The 18,430-nt window shown below is 42.9% G+C and overlaps 1 protein-coding gene across 11 annotated transcripts in view; it reads right to left on the minus strand.

Moving 5' to 3' along the window:
* PKNOX2 (PBX/knotted 1 homeobox 2) overlaps positions 1 to 18,430 on the minus strand; it is a 430,049-nt gene that overhangs the window by 51,616 nt on the left and 360,003 nt on the right. For all 11 annotated transcript variants that reach the window (XM_056544248.1, XM_056544254.1, XM_056544256.1 and 8 more), the window contains one exon: positions 1,962 to 2,133. In XM_056544248.1, the coding sequence (XP_056400223.1) occupies positions 1,962 to 2,133 (172 nt within the window). The remainder of the gene's footprint in view (positions 1 to 1,961; positions 2,134 to 18,430) is intronic.

Genomic DNA, 18,430 nt, shown 5'->3' on the forward strand with positions numbered 1-18,430 from the left:
AGGAGTAATTAACAAATGTGTTTAACTTTCTGGCACCAGTTGATTTAAAAAATAAATAAATAAATAGATAGATAGAAGTTTTCCACCGGAGTACCCCTTTAAGGATTATTTCCTGGTTAAATAAGAACTGTGACAAGCGAATTAGGGTGGTCAGTGTATTGTTTTCTCTGGGTTGGGAGGGTAAGATTTGTTCTACCTCCTCCTTTATGGTGGAGATAGCTGTCCCGTACAGTCCGGAGACGTCTGGGGTCAGACATCTGGTCCGCACAGATTTACTTCCTTCCTGCTTGTCAGCAAACAAACTTTTTTACCCCCTCTTGGAGTTTTTCATCTCGTTTCTCATTATTATTATCCCCCTGACACTAAATAGATTCCGTGCCCTTTAAAATCTAATCCTCCTCAAAATGAACACATCGCGGCTTATGAAGGGGAAGTCGGGACCATTAACATTTAGCCAAACAACAAATAAAAACTAGTGACCGCAGAATGGCTGTGACTTTTACACACACAGAGCTCAATTAGGACGTCTTCATCTGGAGTTCTCCCTCTTCATTAATAATGGCGGACGAGAAGAACCGATGGAGTCGATTAAATGTCGCTTTGATGTGACCTGGACGCAGTCTTCAGTGTTTGAATGTTTTGATGAGAACTTATACAAATCTAAGGCCATGTTCACATGGTGTAAAATGTGCGGAATGTCTGCCCAGAAAACACGTACAGACATTCCACACATTTGACGGCAATTCATTTCCAATTGAAATCTGCAAAAGGAAGAGACATGTGAAACAACTGCCGCATAAATTCCACCATGTGCACGGTACAACAGAATCACATTGAAATCAATGAGACTCTGCTGCAGTGACATGTCCGTGTGAAATATTCCTGCAGAATTCCATGCAGACATTCCACCGCGTAAACAGAGCCTATATCTCTATTGTATCCCTACTGTGTTGATCCAGAGGAAGGCAAAAAACCCTTATGGGGCTGATGCCAATTGCCCCATACCGACGGGGGATTTTTCCCGACTCTAAATATGGCAGAATAGATCTCTGGATCAACATTCTGTCCCCATTAATCATAGTAACATAGTTCATAAGGTTGAAAAAAGACCAGAGTTATCAATATTTCTGGGCGGATATTTCGTAGTGTAAATAGGCCCTTAGGGGGCAAAAAGTGCAGTATGTCTGTATTTAAAATCAGTTGCAGAAAATCTGCAGCAGATCAGCAGTATGTTAAATATTGTTAAATAGCAGTGAGTGTGAACTGGGGCAGGCTCTCCACAACAGATTTTCGGCAGCAGAATTTCCGCCTCGGAAAATCTGCAGCAGACCCTGTTGATGTCAATGTAATTTTCTGTGAATTTTCCACATCAGAAATCCCGCTGCTGAAAATCTGTTTTGGAGAGCCCGTCCTGGTTTAAACTCACAGCAGGAAACACGCTGCTATCTCACAATTAAAGGAGTTCTGTAGGGGTTAAGTTCTAGATTGCGGTGGTCCGACTGCTGGGACACCCCCCTTGCGGTCTCCTGAATGTTGCCCCTGCAGGGGGGGGGGGGGTTGTCAGAAGGGCCGCTTCCGGCAGACTGCCGGAACCTCGTTCAGGAGATCGCGGTAGATCCCAGCGGTCGAACCCCCGCTATCTATAACTATATCCCCTATCAAAAGTTATTTTTCACTGCACTACTTCTTTAAATACTCCCGTATAAATTGACCTATATGGTACGTTCACACGTGTGTATTTTGCTGCAGATTTTATGCTGCGGATTTTCCTACCCATTGACCTTAATGAGTAAAAAAAAATCATTAGGAGAAAATCTGGTGCAAAATACGCACGTGTGACTCTACCCTTATAGAGGAATTCTCCTTGAGAAGCAATACATCTACCATACAGTAGATCGCTCCCCGCCGCCGTACGGGCTCCGAGCATACGCTTAAGCCCTAACAAAGACTATCGCACTTACCAGGTTGTCCAGCTCTGGATCTTCGCTGAAGAATGGCTTATGCTCTTGTTCTTGCTGGTGGACAAAGTTCTCGATATCCACATCAAAACTGGCAGACGTAATGCACTCGGACCCTTGCGTGGCCTGTTCACACTTCTCAAAGAGCAACGTCAGGAGCGGGAACAGGGGGTGTCTGAAAGGGAACCAGACCATACTAGTGTAAGGAAACAAAGGAAGGGTGAGTGGTCTACATGTGTGAACAGTATCCAAGAGCTGAGCCGTAGTGCACCAGATCGTAATAGCACTATATGGCAGTATACAGTAAAAAAAAAAAAAAAAAAAGTAATATATATATATATATATATATATATATATGTATATTAACTATTAAAACAGCACCTCTGTATTCAGCCCTTATAAGTTATGACCGGTCTTTACTCAAATCCACCTTTGCCTTAGATATTACAAGCAGGAAACGGCGGCGTTGAGCTTAGGCAAGCGCAAATATTGTCAGGTAACATTTATAATATAGAATAAGTGCACAACAACAGATATCAATGTTCAAGAATTTGTATAAAGTATTCAGCTTCCTAAAAGTCTGCAGATCCACGGGAGGATCTGAAAGCCGAAATTTTTGGTTATAGTTCCACCTATGGAATTCTTCAGTCCCCGCCGGATTCTCCAAACTAATTCCTTCATTACTTCCCGGACGCACAGGAATCCCGGTATTCTGCAGAGAAGGCGACGTTGGGTTATTTTAATGTTCAGGTGGTACAATGATAGCGCTATGACACTGTTCCCCGACCCGGATGCCTCCAGCTGTTGCAAAATTACAACTCCCAGCATGCACGGACAGCCTAAGGCTGTCCGTGCATGCTGGGAGTTGTAGTTTTGCAACAGCTGGAGGCACCCAGGTTGGGAAACACTGTGCTGTGATATGGGATTTGCTAGTTAATACATTACTTTCAGCAAGACTTGAGCGAAAATACAAACATTACAGGTGAGTTTAGTTTTGGACTCCCAAGAAGTACTGTTCCCGATGCTGCTGCGTCTTCTGCTAAGCGTGCTCAAAGCAAAAAGCGTCCAACTCAACGCCTACGTACATTTTTCCGGCTAGTTTGAGGACCTTGAAATTGTCGTGCTTTGAAATACCACACAATGAATGCATTTAATGAATCCGTGGTGGCCAAGCACAGCATTTCCAGCTGCTACCCATTGGAATGGTCGGGTGGCGGAGATAATAAAATAATTGCTGGATGTAACTTATGCCTATGGTTGCATTTCCTATATTTTTATGCCATTGCAGAGTGCAGAGGGTTAAAGTTTTTTTTTTTTTATGTCTTGCATCACACTGTACAGCTGAATGGTTGATTTGGTCACATGCAGTATCCTAGCCAAGAATACAGGAGCAAGTCTTAACTTCACCTACCCCTATCCTGGGAAAAGAGGTGGACCTTAGTCTGTTTTACTCAGGTCTTGTTCACATCAGCACTGCTGATATACAGGACTTTAGCTGGGAAAATTAATACTGCAAGTGGTAATTTTTTTTCTGCGTTAAACTGCTGCGAAACAACAGATACTTGACGGAAACTGGACAGACCTCATTCAAAGTCATCGGGACACAAAAAAATAAAATAAAAAGTTTGAAGCAAGAAGCGAAGTTACCAGCTCACTCCTGTAAGCGCCCGGATTGGATTTGGACTAATCCAGGTAAGTAGTAGGCAAAGAAAGGAATATCCAGCGCAGACTCTCATGCAAAGGAACTTCTTCATTGGTTAAAATGCATGTTGCTAAAGGATACAGCAAGGATTCATGCAGTGTGACGCGTTTCAGCCCGCAGGGCCTTAGTCATACACTTAAAACATTTTTTATGTGAGTCTGCTTATATATGCTAGGTGGAAGTGACGACACAACAGGTGACGCCTCTGCTGCACCTGCATACATAATTAGCATCACCATCCAGTGTTAAATATATACACTACAAATGGAGCATAATACATTGGCAATGCCTTTATCTCTACTTGGACACTCAGGATTTATCATATAGAAAATTTATAAAATAGATGACAAAACCTTTCATTGTACAATCGTGAGCAGTCACAAAAAGAGAAAAAATCAGAAAAATAAAAGCAGACATGATAATATCCATAAAACTAGATGGGAGAACATGTAGATTTAATATCTTGACTTGGGTAATCTCGAACACCAAACTTGAGGTATTAAAAATTATTGTTAATAAACATGAATAATCAATATGGTATAATGCAAAAATACACGATAGAAAATGAAGGAAAAAGTTTATTACTTCTAGACTTAGAGACCATATAATTGCATGTAAAGTGGAAGTAAATCTATATGTATGAAATAATTTAAAAAAAATATATGTAAAGAAACGTACATTGAGTTTAATAGACTTTCCACTAATAATGCAATATGGTGTCTAGTCGTCTATTCAGACCTTGCGGCATGCGTGTTTGAAGCGTTAGGATCCCAAAAATCTCTCTATCAAGGACCTTTTGTCTCAAATCTCCTCCCCGTAGTGGTTTATTCACTCTTTCTATTCCTTGTAACATGAAGCTGGAGGTGTTCCCTTCATGCATGCCTACACAATGTTTCGTTACCATGGAGACATGATGGTGATGGTGATGCTAATTATGTATGCAGGTGCAGCAGAGGCGTCACCTGTTGTGTCGTCACTTCCACCTAGCATATATAAGCAGACTCACATAAAAAATGTTTTAAGTGTATGACTAAGGCCCTGCGGGCTGAAACGCGTCACGCTGCATGAATCCTTGCTGTATCCTTTAGCAACATGCATTTTAACCAATAGAAAATAAAAAGTTGTACAGACATCGGAAGGGGCAGAGTGCAACACTTATGGGAACTTAGCTTTAGTTGAGGCTTGGCCGCTGCCAAAGCCTTGTGCCTATCCTTCAGCCCTGTTATTCCTGAGGAGACAGTAGTGGACCTAGGGTAATTCTAAAGCTAGGTATACCTCCTATATGGGCCACATGTTACTGGTCCTGTCTGCAATCAAGTTGTTTGTTAGCCTCACACCAGTCCTGCTGATAAGAAGAGATAAGTTGTACAAGGGCCTTTCTGCATTTGACTTGATCTTTTATGGACCTCTGGTCGGGCCAGTGCCAGCATGTCTGCCAAGTTAGGGAGGACTATATACGCTTGGTCACAGATCGCCACCAAAAGGAGTCGTATATTACATTACACCATGGTTGCAGATCCGCTCGGTCCTCGCCCAGTAGTTTCCGTAACTTGTGAGCTTGAGAACTTTTACGCGCACACATATCTGCGGAGTGTATTTCAACCTACACATACTAACTAAAGATTTATTTCTAGAAGCATTCAGTAGAAGGGACAGTGACCTAATCTACATTCTTCTGACTGTATTTCAAGAGACTATAAGGGAGATTTATCAAAACCTGTGCAGAGGAAAAGTTGACTAGTTGCCCATAGCAACCAATCAGATTGCTTCTTACATTTTTCATTTTTTTTTAATTAAGGAAGCGATCTGATTGGTTGCCAAGGGCAACTGGTCAACTTTTCCCCTGCACAGGTTTTGAAAAATCTCCACCTGTGTATTTTCTAGAATTGCGAAAGTAGTTTGGTAAAATTATGAGTTGTTTACCGGAATCCTGGCTTATGAGGTCTTATTCCTGGGCTTTGTATGCGGGAACAGCTTTGTTTAGGGAAAAAAAAAAGGTTGTGGTTCACAGGGTGACATTGGGTTAATACCAGGGGCGTAACTATACGGGGGGCAGAGGAAGCAGTCACACTGGAACCCTGGTGCCTAAGGGGGCCTCAAGGCACATTTGCCCCATAAGAGACCAGTATTATAAATGGCATATGGGGCCCTGTGGAAGAATTTGCATTGGGGCCCAGAAGCAACGAGTAACTCCTCTGGTCAACAACACTCAGCTACATGACATACAGTAAGGACTACAACCCTCATCATAACCCACAACAAACTATTGTTCACCACATATCTACCTACATAAGAAAACAGAGGACTATATGTAAATGTGAGTGAAAAAAGTGTAATAGGGTGCACTATACAAAAAGGTGTAATAGGGTGCACTATACAAAAAGGTGACTACACAGGTCCCTCAAGTCACAATATTAATTGGTTCCAATACGACCATTGTATGTTGAGACCATAACTCTGTGGAAACCTGGTAATCGGTTCTGAAGCCCCAAAATATCGTCCAAAAATATGAAAAAGTGAGGATTAAAGAAAAATAAGTAGATAACTAATATAGATAAAGCAAATCCTTACATATTAAAGTAATAAAGATCTGCTGGGAGCTGTAATCACTGTCTATGTAGAGGACAGGAGCTTCTTCAGGGTCCTGTAAAGAAAACAGTGTCTTAAAAAAGTAACATGGAGCCGCCCTCACCTGGTGTCCAAAGGAGCAGCTAACCCTGGTACAGGTAAAGAGTACAGAACATGTAATACCTCCCTGTACTGTAGGGGGCGCTACCAGACACCAGTCAGTGCATGCACTTCAGTAATACAGGTAAAGAGTAGTACAGACCATGTAATACCTCCCTGTACTGTAGGGGGCGATACCAGACACCACTCAGTGCATACACTTCAGTAATACAGGTAAAGAGTAGTACAGAACATGTAGTACCTCCCTGTACTGTAGGGGGCGCTACCAGACACCAGTCAGTGCATGCACTTCAGTAATACAAGTAATGAGTAGTACAGAACATGCAATACCTCCCTTTACTGTAGGGGGCGCTACCAGACACCAGTCAGTGCATACACTTCAGTAATACAGGTAAAGAGTAGTACAGAACATGTAGTACCTCCCTGTACTGTAGGGGGTGCTACCAGACACCAGTCAGTGCATGCACTTCAGTAATACAAGTAATGAGTAGTACAGAACATGCAATACCTCCCTTTACTGTAGGGGGCGCTACCAGACACCAGTCAGTGCATACACTTCAGTAATACAGGTAAAGAGTAGTACAGAACATGTAATACCTCCCTGTACTGTAGGGGGTGCTACCAGACACCAGTCAGTGCATGCACTTCAGTAATACAGGTAAAGAGTAGTACAGAACATGTAATACCTCCCTGTACTGTAGGGGGCGCTACCAGACACCAGTCAGTGCATACACTTCAGTAATACAGGTAAAGAGTAGTACAGAACATGTAATACCTCCCTGTACTGTAGGGGGCGCTACCAGACACCACTCGGTGCATACACTTCAGTAATACAGGTAAAGAGTAGTACAGAACATGTAGTACCTCCCTGTACTGTAGGGGGCGCTACCAGACACCAGTCAGTGCATGCACTTCAGTAATACAGGTAAAGAGTAGTACAGAACATGTAATACCTCCCTGTACTGTAGGGGGCGCTACCAGACACCAGTCAGTGCATACACTTCAGTAATACAGGTAAAGAGTAGTACAGAACATGTAATACCTCCATGTACTGTAGGGGGCGCTACCAGACACCAGTCAGTGCATGCACTTCAGTAATACAGGGGTTTTACCAGTGAAATGCCCGTTCTGATTGGTTGGTTCTTCCGGCCATTGACAGGTTTCGCAGATCTGGACTGTCTGTACATTGTATGTTGAGTCTATGTTCAAGTTGCAATGGCCCAGAAAAGATCACTGTATGGGGAAACTATTGTATGTTGAGGCCATTGTAAGTTGAGGGATTACTGTATATTAGGGATCACTCCCACTACAGAAGATAGATATTCAAAGCCGAGATCACTAGGTAGGACCACTCGGCAGTGCATTTCCGAGCACATTCCGCACTGCGGAAATTCTGTAGTGTGAATGATGCGGCAGAGTCCCACTGAAAGCAATGGGAGTCTGCAGCACTATATTTTCCGCAGTAGAGCTGGAAAATACGTAGTGTGAATGGTCCCATAGTAGTCATTACAACCGTTTTTTCCCCCTTGCACTAATGCTCCAGCACTTACACATAAAAACGAATATAAAGAAGGACCTGAGTGGTGATGAAAGGGTTATTACGCTTGCACGGTCTGATTTGCAGGCTCTAATGCTGCATCATATTATAGAGTAATCTGCGCTGATCCCAGTTTAATGCAAGGCTCGGAGTCCTGAATAGCGAATATAAAGCACTGCCTTGCCTGCCGTAATTTAGCCGGCCCTGCAGGGGCTTAGCCCTGGGATATGAAAGACAAATTCCAGACTGTGTTATGAATTATTGGGCCTTATGAACCTTCCAACTCTCAACAGATGCCTCCTGCCATTTAAACAGGCACTAGATCAATTAGAAATGAAAAGGCACAAATCGACCCAGTGCAAGGGCACTAAATTACCAGGAACTAATAATACGAGCAGCGGTGCCAGGTGGTGGGAGTTCAGTGGCGAGCGCCCCCATCCCCCCCCCGGCCTATGCACAAATTTCGGGAGAGTATTAAATTGCGAGACTGGGATGGGGGAAAGGTGTAATCCTTTAACCTTGGCGAATTCCATGCCAACTATTTAATAAAGGGATGAAAAGTGAAGGAGGGGGGGGGGGAGTGATGGTTAGTGATGAATGGGCCGCCAGCCTTGGTTTATAAGGGCGCGTTCACACTGAGGAATTCAAGAGGAATTTATTCGAGCGATTCCTCCTGAATTCTCCGCTTAGAAATAATTAACATCTGCTTTGCCATTGACTTCATTGTATTTTACTCTGCACTGTTCATGCTGCGGAAATTCCGCTCGCGAAATTCCGCCATGGAATTCCGATCTGCTAGAAGAAAGAACATGTTCATTTTTCTTGAGGAACACGCGAGCAGAAGTCCATTGAAGTCAATGGGAAAAAATTTTCCACTTGAAATAGTTTCCGCACAAAAATAAATAAATAAATAAAAAGGGAAATTCCAACTGGTGGTTGTAGTTCCGGAAAAAAAACAAAAGAAAAAAAAAACAGTTTCCTCCTATATTCCACGCGGAAAAAAAACAAATTCTGCGGCGGAATTTTTACGCGAGGATTCCTCTCCTATTCCTCAGTGTGAACGCACCCTTTCACAGCTGATCGGACTAATTTTTGGGCAAAGGAAAGCCCGGGCAACAATGATATAGAATAGTAGTAAGTGGCGAGCCAGGCGGGAGGAGTTCATCGCTAGGGTGAGTATTATTTCTATATATTCTGGTGTCATCTTTAGTAGTAACCCTGATGAGTTTGAATATCTAAATCAGTGTTTCCCAACCAGGGTGCCTCCAGCTGTTGTAAAACTACAACTCCCAGCATATATAACGCATAGACCCAGGTTAAAATATTTTTTTTCTTTTCTGGACCATTGTAACGTGAAACCAGACTCAACATACAATGTACGGACAGTCCAGATCTGTGAAACATGCCAATGGCTGGAAGAACTGACCAATCAGAATGGGCATTCACTGGCAAAACACCTGTATTACTGAAATGTATGCACTGACTGGTGTGTCTGGTAGCGCCCCCTACAGTACAGGGATGTATTACATGTTCTGTACTACTCTTTACCTGTATTACTGAAGTGTATGCACTAACTGCTGTCTGGTAGTGTCCCCTACAGTACAGGGAGGTATTACATGTTCTGTACTACTCTTTACCTGTATTACTGAAGTGCATGCACTGACTGGTGTCTGGTAGCGCCCCCTACAGTACAGGGAGGTATTACATGTTCTGTACTACTCTTTACCTGTATTACTGAAGTGAATGCACTGACTGGTGTCTGGTAGCGTCCCCTACAGTACAATGATGTATTACATGTTCTATACTCTTTACCTGTATTACTGAAGTATATGCACTGACTGGTGTCTGGTAGCACCCCCTACAGCACAGGGAGGTATTACACGTTCTGTACTCTTTACCTGTACCAGGGTTATATGCTCCTTTGGACACCAGGTGAGGGCGGCTCCATGTTACTTTTTTAGGACACTGTGCACTGTACAGGTCCCTGAAGAAGCTCCTGTCCTCTACATAGACAGTGATTACAGCTCCCAGCAGATCTTTATTTCTTTTATATGGAAGGATTTGCTTTATCTATATTAGTTATCTACTTATTTTTCTTTAATCCTCACTTTTTACAATTTTTGGGTGATATTTTGGGGTTGCAGAACCAATTACCAGGTTTCCATAGAGTTATGGTCTCAACATACATTGGTCGTCCTGGAAGCGATTTATATTGTAACTTGAAGCACCCCTGTATTTATTTGCCCCTTTATCATGGCAATTATCCCTTGTTGTGGGGTATAGGTTTCACCTATAGGTTTCACCGTGTCTATGTACAGGCCCTGGGCTTGGACCGCTACAGATGACGACTTACATGGGCCAATAAAAGCCATTGCCTGTCCTGGTTATACTGTATTTTATTCTTCCTCTTTCTTAGCTTCCTAGCTATTGATGAAAAATTACAGTATGCACAAAATTATGTTCTGCATACAGCTAGCCATTTCTTAGGGTCCTTTTACATAGCCGGACAACTATATGGCAAGTTAAATTGGCGCTCGATAACAGGATCATTTACGCCAGTGTTTTCCAACAAGTGTGCCCCCAGCTGTTGAAAAACTACAACTCCCAGCATGCTCGGAAAGCCTAAGACTGCTTCCTCTTGGCCAGTGTTTCTCAACTAGGGTGCCCCTAGTTTTTGCAAAACTACAACACCCAGAATGCCCAGACAGCCAAAGGTTTCTTCCATCTGACCAGTGTTTCCCAACCAAGGTACCCCCAGCTGTTGCAAAACTACAACTCCCAGCATACCCGGACAACCAAAAGCTGCTTCCTCCTGGCCAGTGCTTCCCAACCAGGGTGCCTCCAGCTGTTGCAAAATTACAACTCCCAGCATGCCCAGACAACCAAAAGCTGCTTCCTCCTGGCCAGTGCTTCCCAACCAGGGTGCCTCCAGCTGTTGCAAAACTACAACTCCCAGCATGCCCAGACAACCAAAAGCTGCTTCCTCCTGGCCAGTGCTTCCCAACCAGGGTGCCTCCAGCTGTTGCAAAACTACAACTCCCAGCATGCCCGGACAACCAAAAGCTGCTTCCTCCTGGCCAGTGCTTCCCAACCAGGGTGCCTCCAGCTGTTGCAAAACTACAACTCCCAGCATGCCCGGACAACCAAAAGCTGCTTCCTCCTGGCCAGTGCTTCCCAACCAGGGTGCCTCCAGCTGTTGCAAAACTACAACTCCCAGCATGCCCTGACAACCAAAAGCTGCTTCCTCCTGGCCAGTGCTTCCCAACCAGGGTGCCTCCAGCTGTTGCAAAACTACAACTCCCAACATGCCCGGTCAGCCGTTGGCTGTCCGGGCATGCTGGGAGTTGTAGTTTTGCAACTCTGATTTAGATCCTGGCCAATTTTTCCAAAACAGGGAGCCCCCAGCTGTTGCAAAACTGGAACTCCCAACATGCCCGGACAGCATGACCATTTTGCATTACAAATAATAATAATGGTAACTGGAAAAAACAAGTCCGTGGAAAGGGTTAATGAGGCACAGGATTCATAAGGTAAATAATTCTCTCCCTTTCTGCTCTATTTCTAGGGCGAGTTTGATCTTCGTCAGCGCAGAACAAATAAAAGGGCTGAACCGGCATGACATTTCACTGCAGACGGAGGGTCGTTTGCAGCCACTAATAAAAAGGATTTGACACAGGCTAATAAAGAGGAATGCATCTCTCTAATGGCCTAATTGAGCGCATTCAGCACCGCTCTGCCTGCGAGCCAGCACCGCAAATGAGAGCCAGAGGCTCCGCCACATATAATGCTTCCTCTATGTATTTCCTCTCCAATTTTATTTCCAGTGAACAAAATAAAAAAAGGGTCATAAGAGGCCAAAGCAAGAGGGGCTCATGAACCCCTGTTATCACCCCTGGTGCACCCCAACTCCTCTATGTATCATCTCTCAGAGGATGAACGATTATCGATCATTACATTTATAAATTCACAGGAAATTATGTCCCTGGATGCCCCCCGAAATTTCACTTATTCCCTTAAGCTCAATTAGGTGAGGTCTATTTACCACCTTTATCTCTTCGTATATGTATATATATATATATATATATATATATATATATATATATATGTATCTATATATATATATATATATATATATCTATATAGGTCCTATCCGAAATGAGGCCACCTCCGCATGATGGATGGGGGACACGTTCTGATCAAAAGTGTGCTAGGAGCCTCCATTTTTTGACCAAAAGTGCTGCTGCTGCAACCTTCTTTTTTGTATTTGCTACAGCAGCGTGCACCCGTGTATTATTAGGTAGTTGTGCTGGCTATTTTTCTTTTTGCTGTGCAATTTAGGGGGAGCGGCACCCTCTGTAGCCATGCACCCCTCCCTGTTTCACAGGAGGTTTTTTAAATTGATAGTGGATCCAGCATGTCACCCAGTTAGAGGCTATATGCCCAGCAGAGGTGAGTTATTGAGTGTTAGGGTCCCATCCGAAATGAGGCCACCTCCGCGTGGTGGATGTGGGACAAGTTTTGATCAAAAAGTGCACTAAGAGTGCTGCTGCAACCTTATTTTTTGTATATACTACACATTATATATATATATACACATATATATGTACAGTATATAATATTTTTATCTGTACATTTTACTTCTATGTCAACTAAAAATTATATTTACAATTACATTTACCTTAAGCCACCCCCCTTACGCAATTCTATTGGATTTCCGGTACATCACTTTACTCTTGGGCTGCAGAGATTGCCCAGGACTCTTAATTAAACATCCTGCCGACTGTCCGGCCAACAGGTGCAGAGAAGAGATAGTGCTGGGGATGGGACATGAGGGATGGGGATGGGACATGAGGATGGGTTATGAGAACGAGATATGAGGTCAGGATATTAGATCAGGATAGGAGGTGAGAATATGAGGACAGGATAGGAGGACAAGATATAAAGACGAAACAAAGTTCAGGTAGGAAGACCAGGCAATGGAACTAAGCTGGAATACCACACACAACCCGAGCACAGGTGTAGTGCTGTTTTTAGAAGAAATTAGCTCTGTTGTTTTTTTCTTTTCCTGGATAACCCCTTTAGCCTCTGCTGAACCCTCTCATAGGCACTAGGGCAGATGTACTCTGTAAACTCAGTCTACACAGTCTAAGAATGAGCCAGATGTATCACAGAAGCTCAGGCTACATAGGGCAGTCCACAGTTGGAGACCACTGATATAGAGGATTTGGAGCTCTATAAAGATATATTAAGACACTGAATGTTAAAGGGGTACTCCTGTGGAATTTTTTTTTTTTAAATCAACTGGTGCCAGAAAGTTAAACATATTTGTAAATTACTTCTATTAAAAAATCTTAATCCTTCCAGTACTTATTAGCTGCTGAATACTACAGAGGAAATGGTTTTCTTTTTGGAACACAGAGCTCTCTTCTGACATCATGACCACAGTACTCTCTGCTGACATCTCTGTCCATTTTAGGAACTGTCCAGAGCAGCATATGTTTTCTATGGGGATTTTCTCCTACTCTGGACAGCTCTTAAAATGGACAGAGGTGTCAGCAGAGAGCACTGTGGTCATGATGTCAGCAGAGAGCTCTGTGTTCCAAAAAGAAAACCATATCCTTTGTAGTATTCAGCAGCTAATAAGTACTGGAAGGATTAAGATTTTTTTATAGAAGTAATTTACAAATCTGTTTAACTTTCTGGCACCAGTTGATTTAAAAAAATAAGTTTTCCACCGGAGTACCCCTTTGAACTTAGGGGCCTTTTAGATGGGCTGACACTTACCAGGTAACCAGCGTTAATCTTGCTTTACAAGGCTCAATCAATCGTGCAGCCTTCAAATGCATCATATCCCCTGTTTAGACAAAACAATGTGCGACCAATAACAGTAATAATGACCCAGTTGGTCAAATAATGAGTGTTTGCTCATTGGTGATTATTGGGAATAGCAGGCCTGTGTAAAAGGACCTTTACACTACACATTCAACAAACTTTGCATAATATCATAGTACAAGCAAAACTAAGAAACTTTGAAATATATCTTATCAGAATAAATCCTTCTCTCTCCACTTATAAGGCTCCTTTTCTATCCCCCCCCCCCCCCCCCCCTCTCCTAATCTCATAAATTACTCTATAAAAAAGCTACACGTTCTGCTTCAGGCTAGGTTTCCACGCAGGTCTTTTTCCTGGCAGTTTTTGGAAAAATGCCACTGCAGTTTTTGAGCCAAAGTCAGAAATGTATTCAAAAGGAATGGGAAATATAAAGGAAGGACTTCTACTTCTCCTTTCTACTGGATCCACTTCTGACTTTGGCTCAAAAACTGTAGTGGCAGTTTTCAAAAAAATGCCAGAAAAAGAAAACCTTATGGAAACCTAGCCGTAGGCAGATAAAGGGATCAGATTCTACTCGGTGTCATATCTCATTCCAGTGATGGATTCACAGCTTACACTGTACAGTACTGTTCTATTATGTCCTTTATACTGCTGTTGCTTCTGAGGGGGTGATATAGAGATACAGGGGAGCAGGATACACTGTGAAGTGTATGGAGATAGCATAGAAGTTAGGTTATACCCACTAACTCAGGGACAACTGACATTTAGAGACTGAGCCTGCATTGGGAAAAACTGGTGAAAAATGTAATATACCAGTTATGTAATGGCCAAAATAGTGCTACTCCTCATGTAAACACACAGTGCAGCTTATACTGAAAAGTTTCCTGAAAGTATGTGTAAATTTTAAATATGACATTGCGACGGTTACAGATTATATCTCCATATATACCATTTCTGGAGTATATAGATATAAAAAAGAAGCAAAAGACAAACTTTGTATTCGTTTTTTTTTTTTCTTACATCCATAAATGCTACCATTTGGCAAATCCTATAACAGTTTCAAACCTCTAAGAAACTTCCTATATATTAGCAGCGGCCATAACTGGCAGTGTGTTGCGGCCATGAAATAAGTGAAGCACATGGCAGCTGTGACATAATTATACCGCCATTAATGAGGCTTTCTTATATGAAACCCTGTAAAAGCTCACATTCCATTTTACAAGGCGATACATTATTACTACCCAATTAGTATTAATTTTATGTACGATCGTAGTAAAGGCTCAGATGACCTTGCAGTATATTCTGTGCCTGGAATACTCTGCCGGCTGGGGTCCAAATGACTAGAGCGAAACGGATAGATTTGCTCGTTTTGCACTGGATATGGCTGTGAATGGAGAAAGTCTCCATTGAGATCGTCGGCGGCTTCATCTCTCTGGCTCCAGGACAGTTTATTGTTCAAGGAGATGATCTTGTAACTCAGAAATGTCCCATATTTTCTCGCTTTTGTGCATAATATTTCTCTTGGGGGGACAAAGCCACCAGGTTCGTCATCTACCCAAAGGTTGACTTGCGCGGTGCAATCACTTCCCGTTGACAATCACTTCCCGTTTTTTAGTTTTTCCTTTTCTTCTGCAAAACACTCATTTTCTGTCTCTCCATGGCAGTTCGGAAAGGTTTCGCCGCTTGAGAATGAAGACATTTATTTTATTTACATTTATTTGTGGTGTTCAAAAAAAGTCCAAATTAGGCCACAAAATGATTTCCTTTTTATCTGCGGTGATACCATGGAGCATGAAAGCCTCGGAGACCGTGTGTTAATTTGAATTGAATGGGGCCTTGTTAAATTTATTGACATGAAATGAAAAATCCCCACTGTGGTTTTGAACTGTCATGCTACCCAGAGGCAAGAAATTTTAATTAAAAAAAAAAAAAGTCTGCAAAAGGAAAAAAAAAAATTGAATAAAACAGAGCCATCCTCCCCGTCTTTCTCCATCCTCCAGTAACAGCAGGTGGTGCCATGAGGAATCTGCATAGACTTAGTATTCAGCTTCTGAGCAGACGATGGCAGGGCGACATCTTCATGAGACAGGAAAGGACCAGACTCCTAATCGGTGGGGTAATTTCATGCCGCCTTGTCACTTGCCGAAAAGCCACCAATCAGATTCCAGCTCTAATTTTTCACATGCACTTTTGTTTATGAAATAAGCAATTTGATTCCCTGCTTTTTGCTGCTATACTCCACATTTCCATTGCATCAGTTTTGCTACATTTTTTCCAGTGAGATTAAAGTTTAGAGATCTTTTGGCCATCACTTCACGCCTTTTCACTTGACTTGGTTAGCCCCAATTGTTAGATAAGCCCTACAGTGCAAATGTCCATCCACAGGTATCAGAGGAGCCAGCTTACACCATGAAAACATTTCCCCCACCGTCACGCCCCACTAGCCTGAATTATTTATACCTGACAAGAGGGGCTCGTTGATTCACACTTCTTGTTTCAAATTCCCATCAATATGGCACCGCAGAGATCTGGATCCATCTGACCAGGCCATCTTTATCCACAGAGATCTGGACCAATCTAACCAGGCCATGTTTCTATATAGAGATCTGGATCCATCTGACCAGGCCATCTTTATCCACAGAGATCTGGATCCATCTGACCAGACCAAGTTTCTCCACAGAGATCTGGATCCATCTGACCAGACCAAGTTTCTCCACAGAGATCTGGATCCATCTGACCAGGCCATGTTTCTCCACAGAGATCTGGATCCATCTGACCAGACCAAGTTTCTCTATAGAGATCTGGATCCATATGACCAGGCCATGTTTCTCCACAGAGATCTGGATCCAGCTGACCAGGCCATGTTTCTCTATAGAGATCTGGATCCATATGACCAGGCCATGTTTCTCCACAGAGATCTGGATCCATCTGACCAGGCCATGTTTCTCTATAGAGATCTGGATCCATATGACCAGGCCATGTTTCTCCACAGAGATCTGGATCCATCTGACCGGGCCATGTTTCTCCACAGAGATCTGGATCCATCTGACCAGACCATGTTTCTCCAAAGAGATCTTGATCCATCTGGCCAGGCCATGTTTCTCCACAGAGATCTGGATCCATCTGACCAGGACATGTTTCTGTCTAGAAGATCCACTTTCTCTGGATAATTCCCTCCATCACACTATTACATGAGAAAATCCCACAAGGTTGGCAGTAAGCTCCTGGCCCCAATAAGAAGACCAGGCTTTGCTCCAATTCATTCACATTACTGTATTTTCCCGTTAAATGTAGATTTGCACTGAAATGCCGAGAGAAAACTGATCAGGTGAGTTTATTGTGCACTCCGTGGTCATGGGTCCAATGTTCATACGGGGAAGATTCATTATGAAAGTTCAGTGGGCTCCTATAAAGAGGACCTTTAGTGTATAATATTATTACAAGTCCTTGGTGCTATGAGACCTACTGACTATTCCTTCCGTGACATCTGACACATCTCACTTCCTCATCATTCTCTTTCTGATCTGGCCGCTTATTATTGTGCTCATTTCTGGTGCAGATTTCCCAGGGCAGCAGTGGTGTATTTTGGTTTTGTGCTGCCTCCACATACCTTCCAGCAGGCATTGCGGGCCTGCACTTCTTCCTACATTGGCGAGATATGATTGGCGCCCGCGTGACGGTGGATGTTCCCGGGAGCAGTGGTGTATCATGGGGTGGCATTTCTGCCATCCCAATTAAACTGCTGTCCTGGGCCTTGGCCTTGTTGGCCTAGTGGTAAGTACATTACTACAGTGCAGATACATTTTTCTGCTAAAATGTAATGACGTCCTGCAGATATTCTACCCTACGGAACACCTTAGCATTGCATGTTTTTTGCCAATATTTTTCTGATTTCCTGATCTGCCATTTTATAATTTGGTCTCCTGACAATCCAGCAGGAGACCAAAGTCTGTGCTATTGAGCAGAAGGAATGCAGTCTGGACCGGAAAGGAGACCCCTAGTGGCCGTGAAAGTGACATTAAAAGACATTTCTTTTACAGGGAGTAAAATACAAATCTTATTTATTTTACCTGCTGTATCATATGCAAAACATAATTTTTATATGACAGTGCCCATTTAAGGTCTTCACCTCTAACAGGGGGTTTATCATCTATGCCATCGAGGAGAAGGCTGGACAAGGACCTTTCTGCAACACACTAATTTTTTTGTTGACCTCTGGTCGGAGTTAGTGCTTTGTGGCTACCACACATGTTAAATTTCACTGTCTGATTCTTTTGATTTCAAAGGACACAATGCCCTCCATTGAGAACTCACTCCCATTTGAGCGTGCACATTTTTAGTGAGAACACGAGGATTGCTTTGTTTAGGTGATAGGTATATGGCTGTCTTACGAGGGGATGAGCCAAACAAGATATTGAACCACCCGCCTCCACCTCGCAGTACTATGGAAGGACACTTAGTAGACATAAAGGGGGAGATTTATCAAAATCTGTGTAAAGGAAAAGTGGTGCAGTTGCCCATAAAAACTAATCAGATCATTTCTATGATTTTTCACAGGCATCTTTAAAATTGAAAGAAGGAATCTGATTGGTTGCTATGAGCAACTGCACCACTCTTTCTCTACATAGGTTTTGATAAATCTCCCCCGCAGAGTGCCCTCTAGAGAAGAACAAGATGCCTGCACCAGCGATGGGATCCCACATCTGCAATCTT

The sequence above is a fragment of the Hyla sarda genome, chromosome 10 (genome assembly GCF_029499605.1).
Source record: "Hyla sarda isolate aHylSar1 chromosome 10, aHylSar1.hap1, whole genome shotgun sequence".
Classification (NCBI taxonomy): Eukaryota; Metazoa; Chordata; class Amphibia; order Anura; family Hylidae; genus Hyla; species Hyla sarda.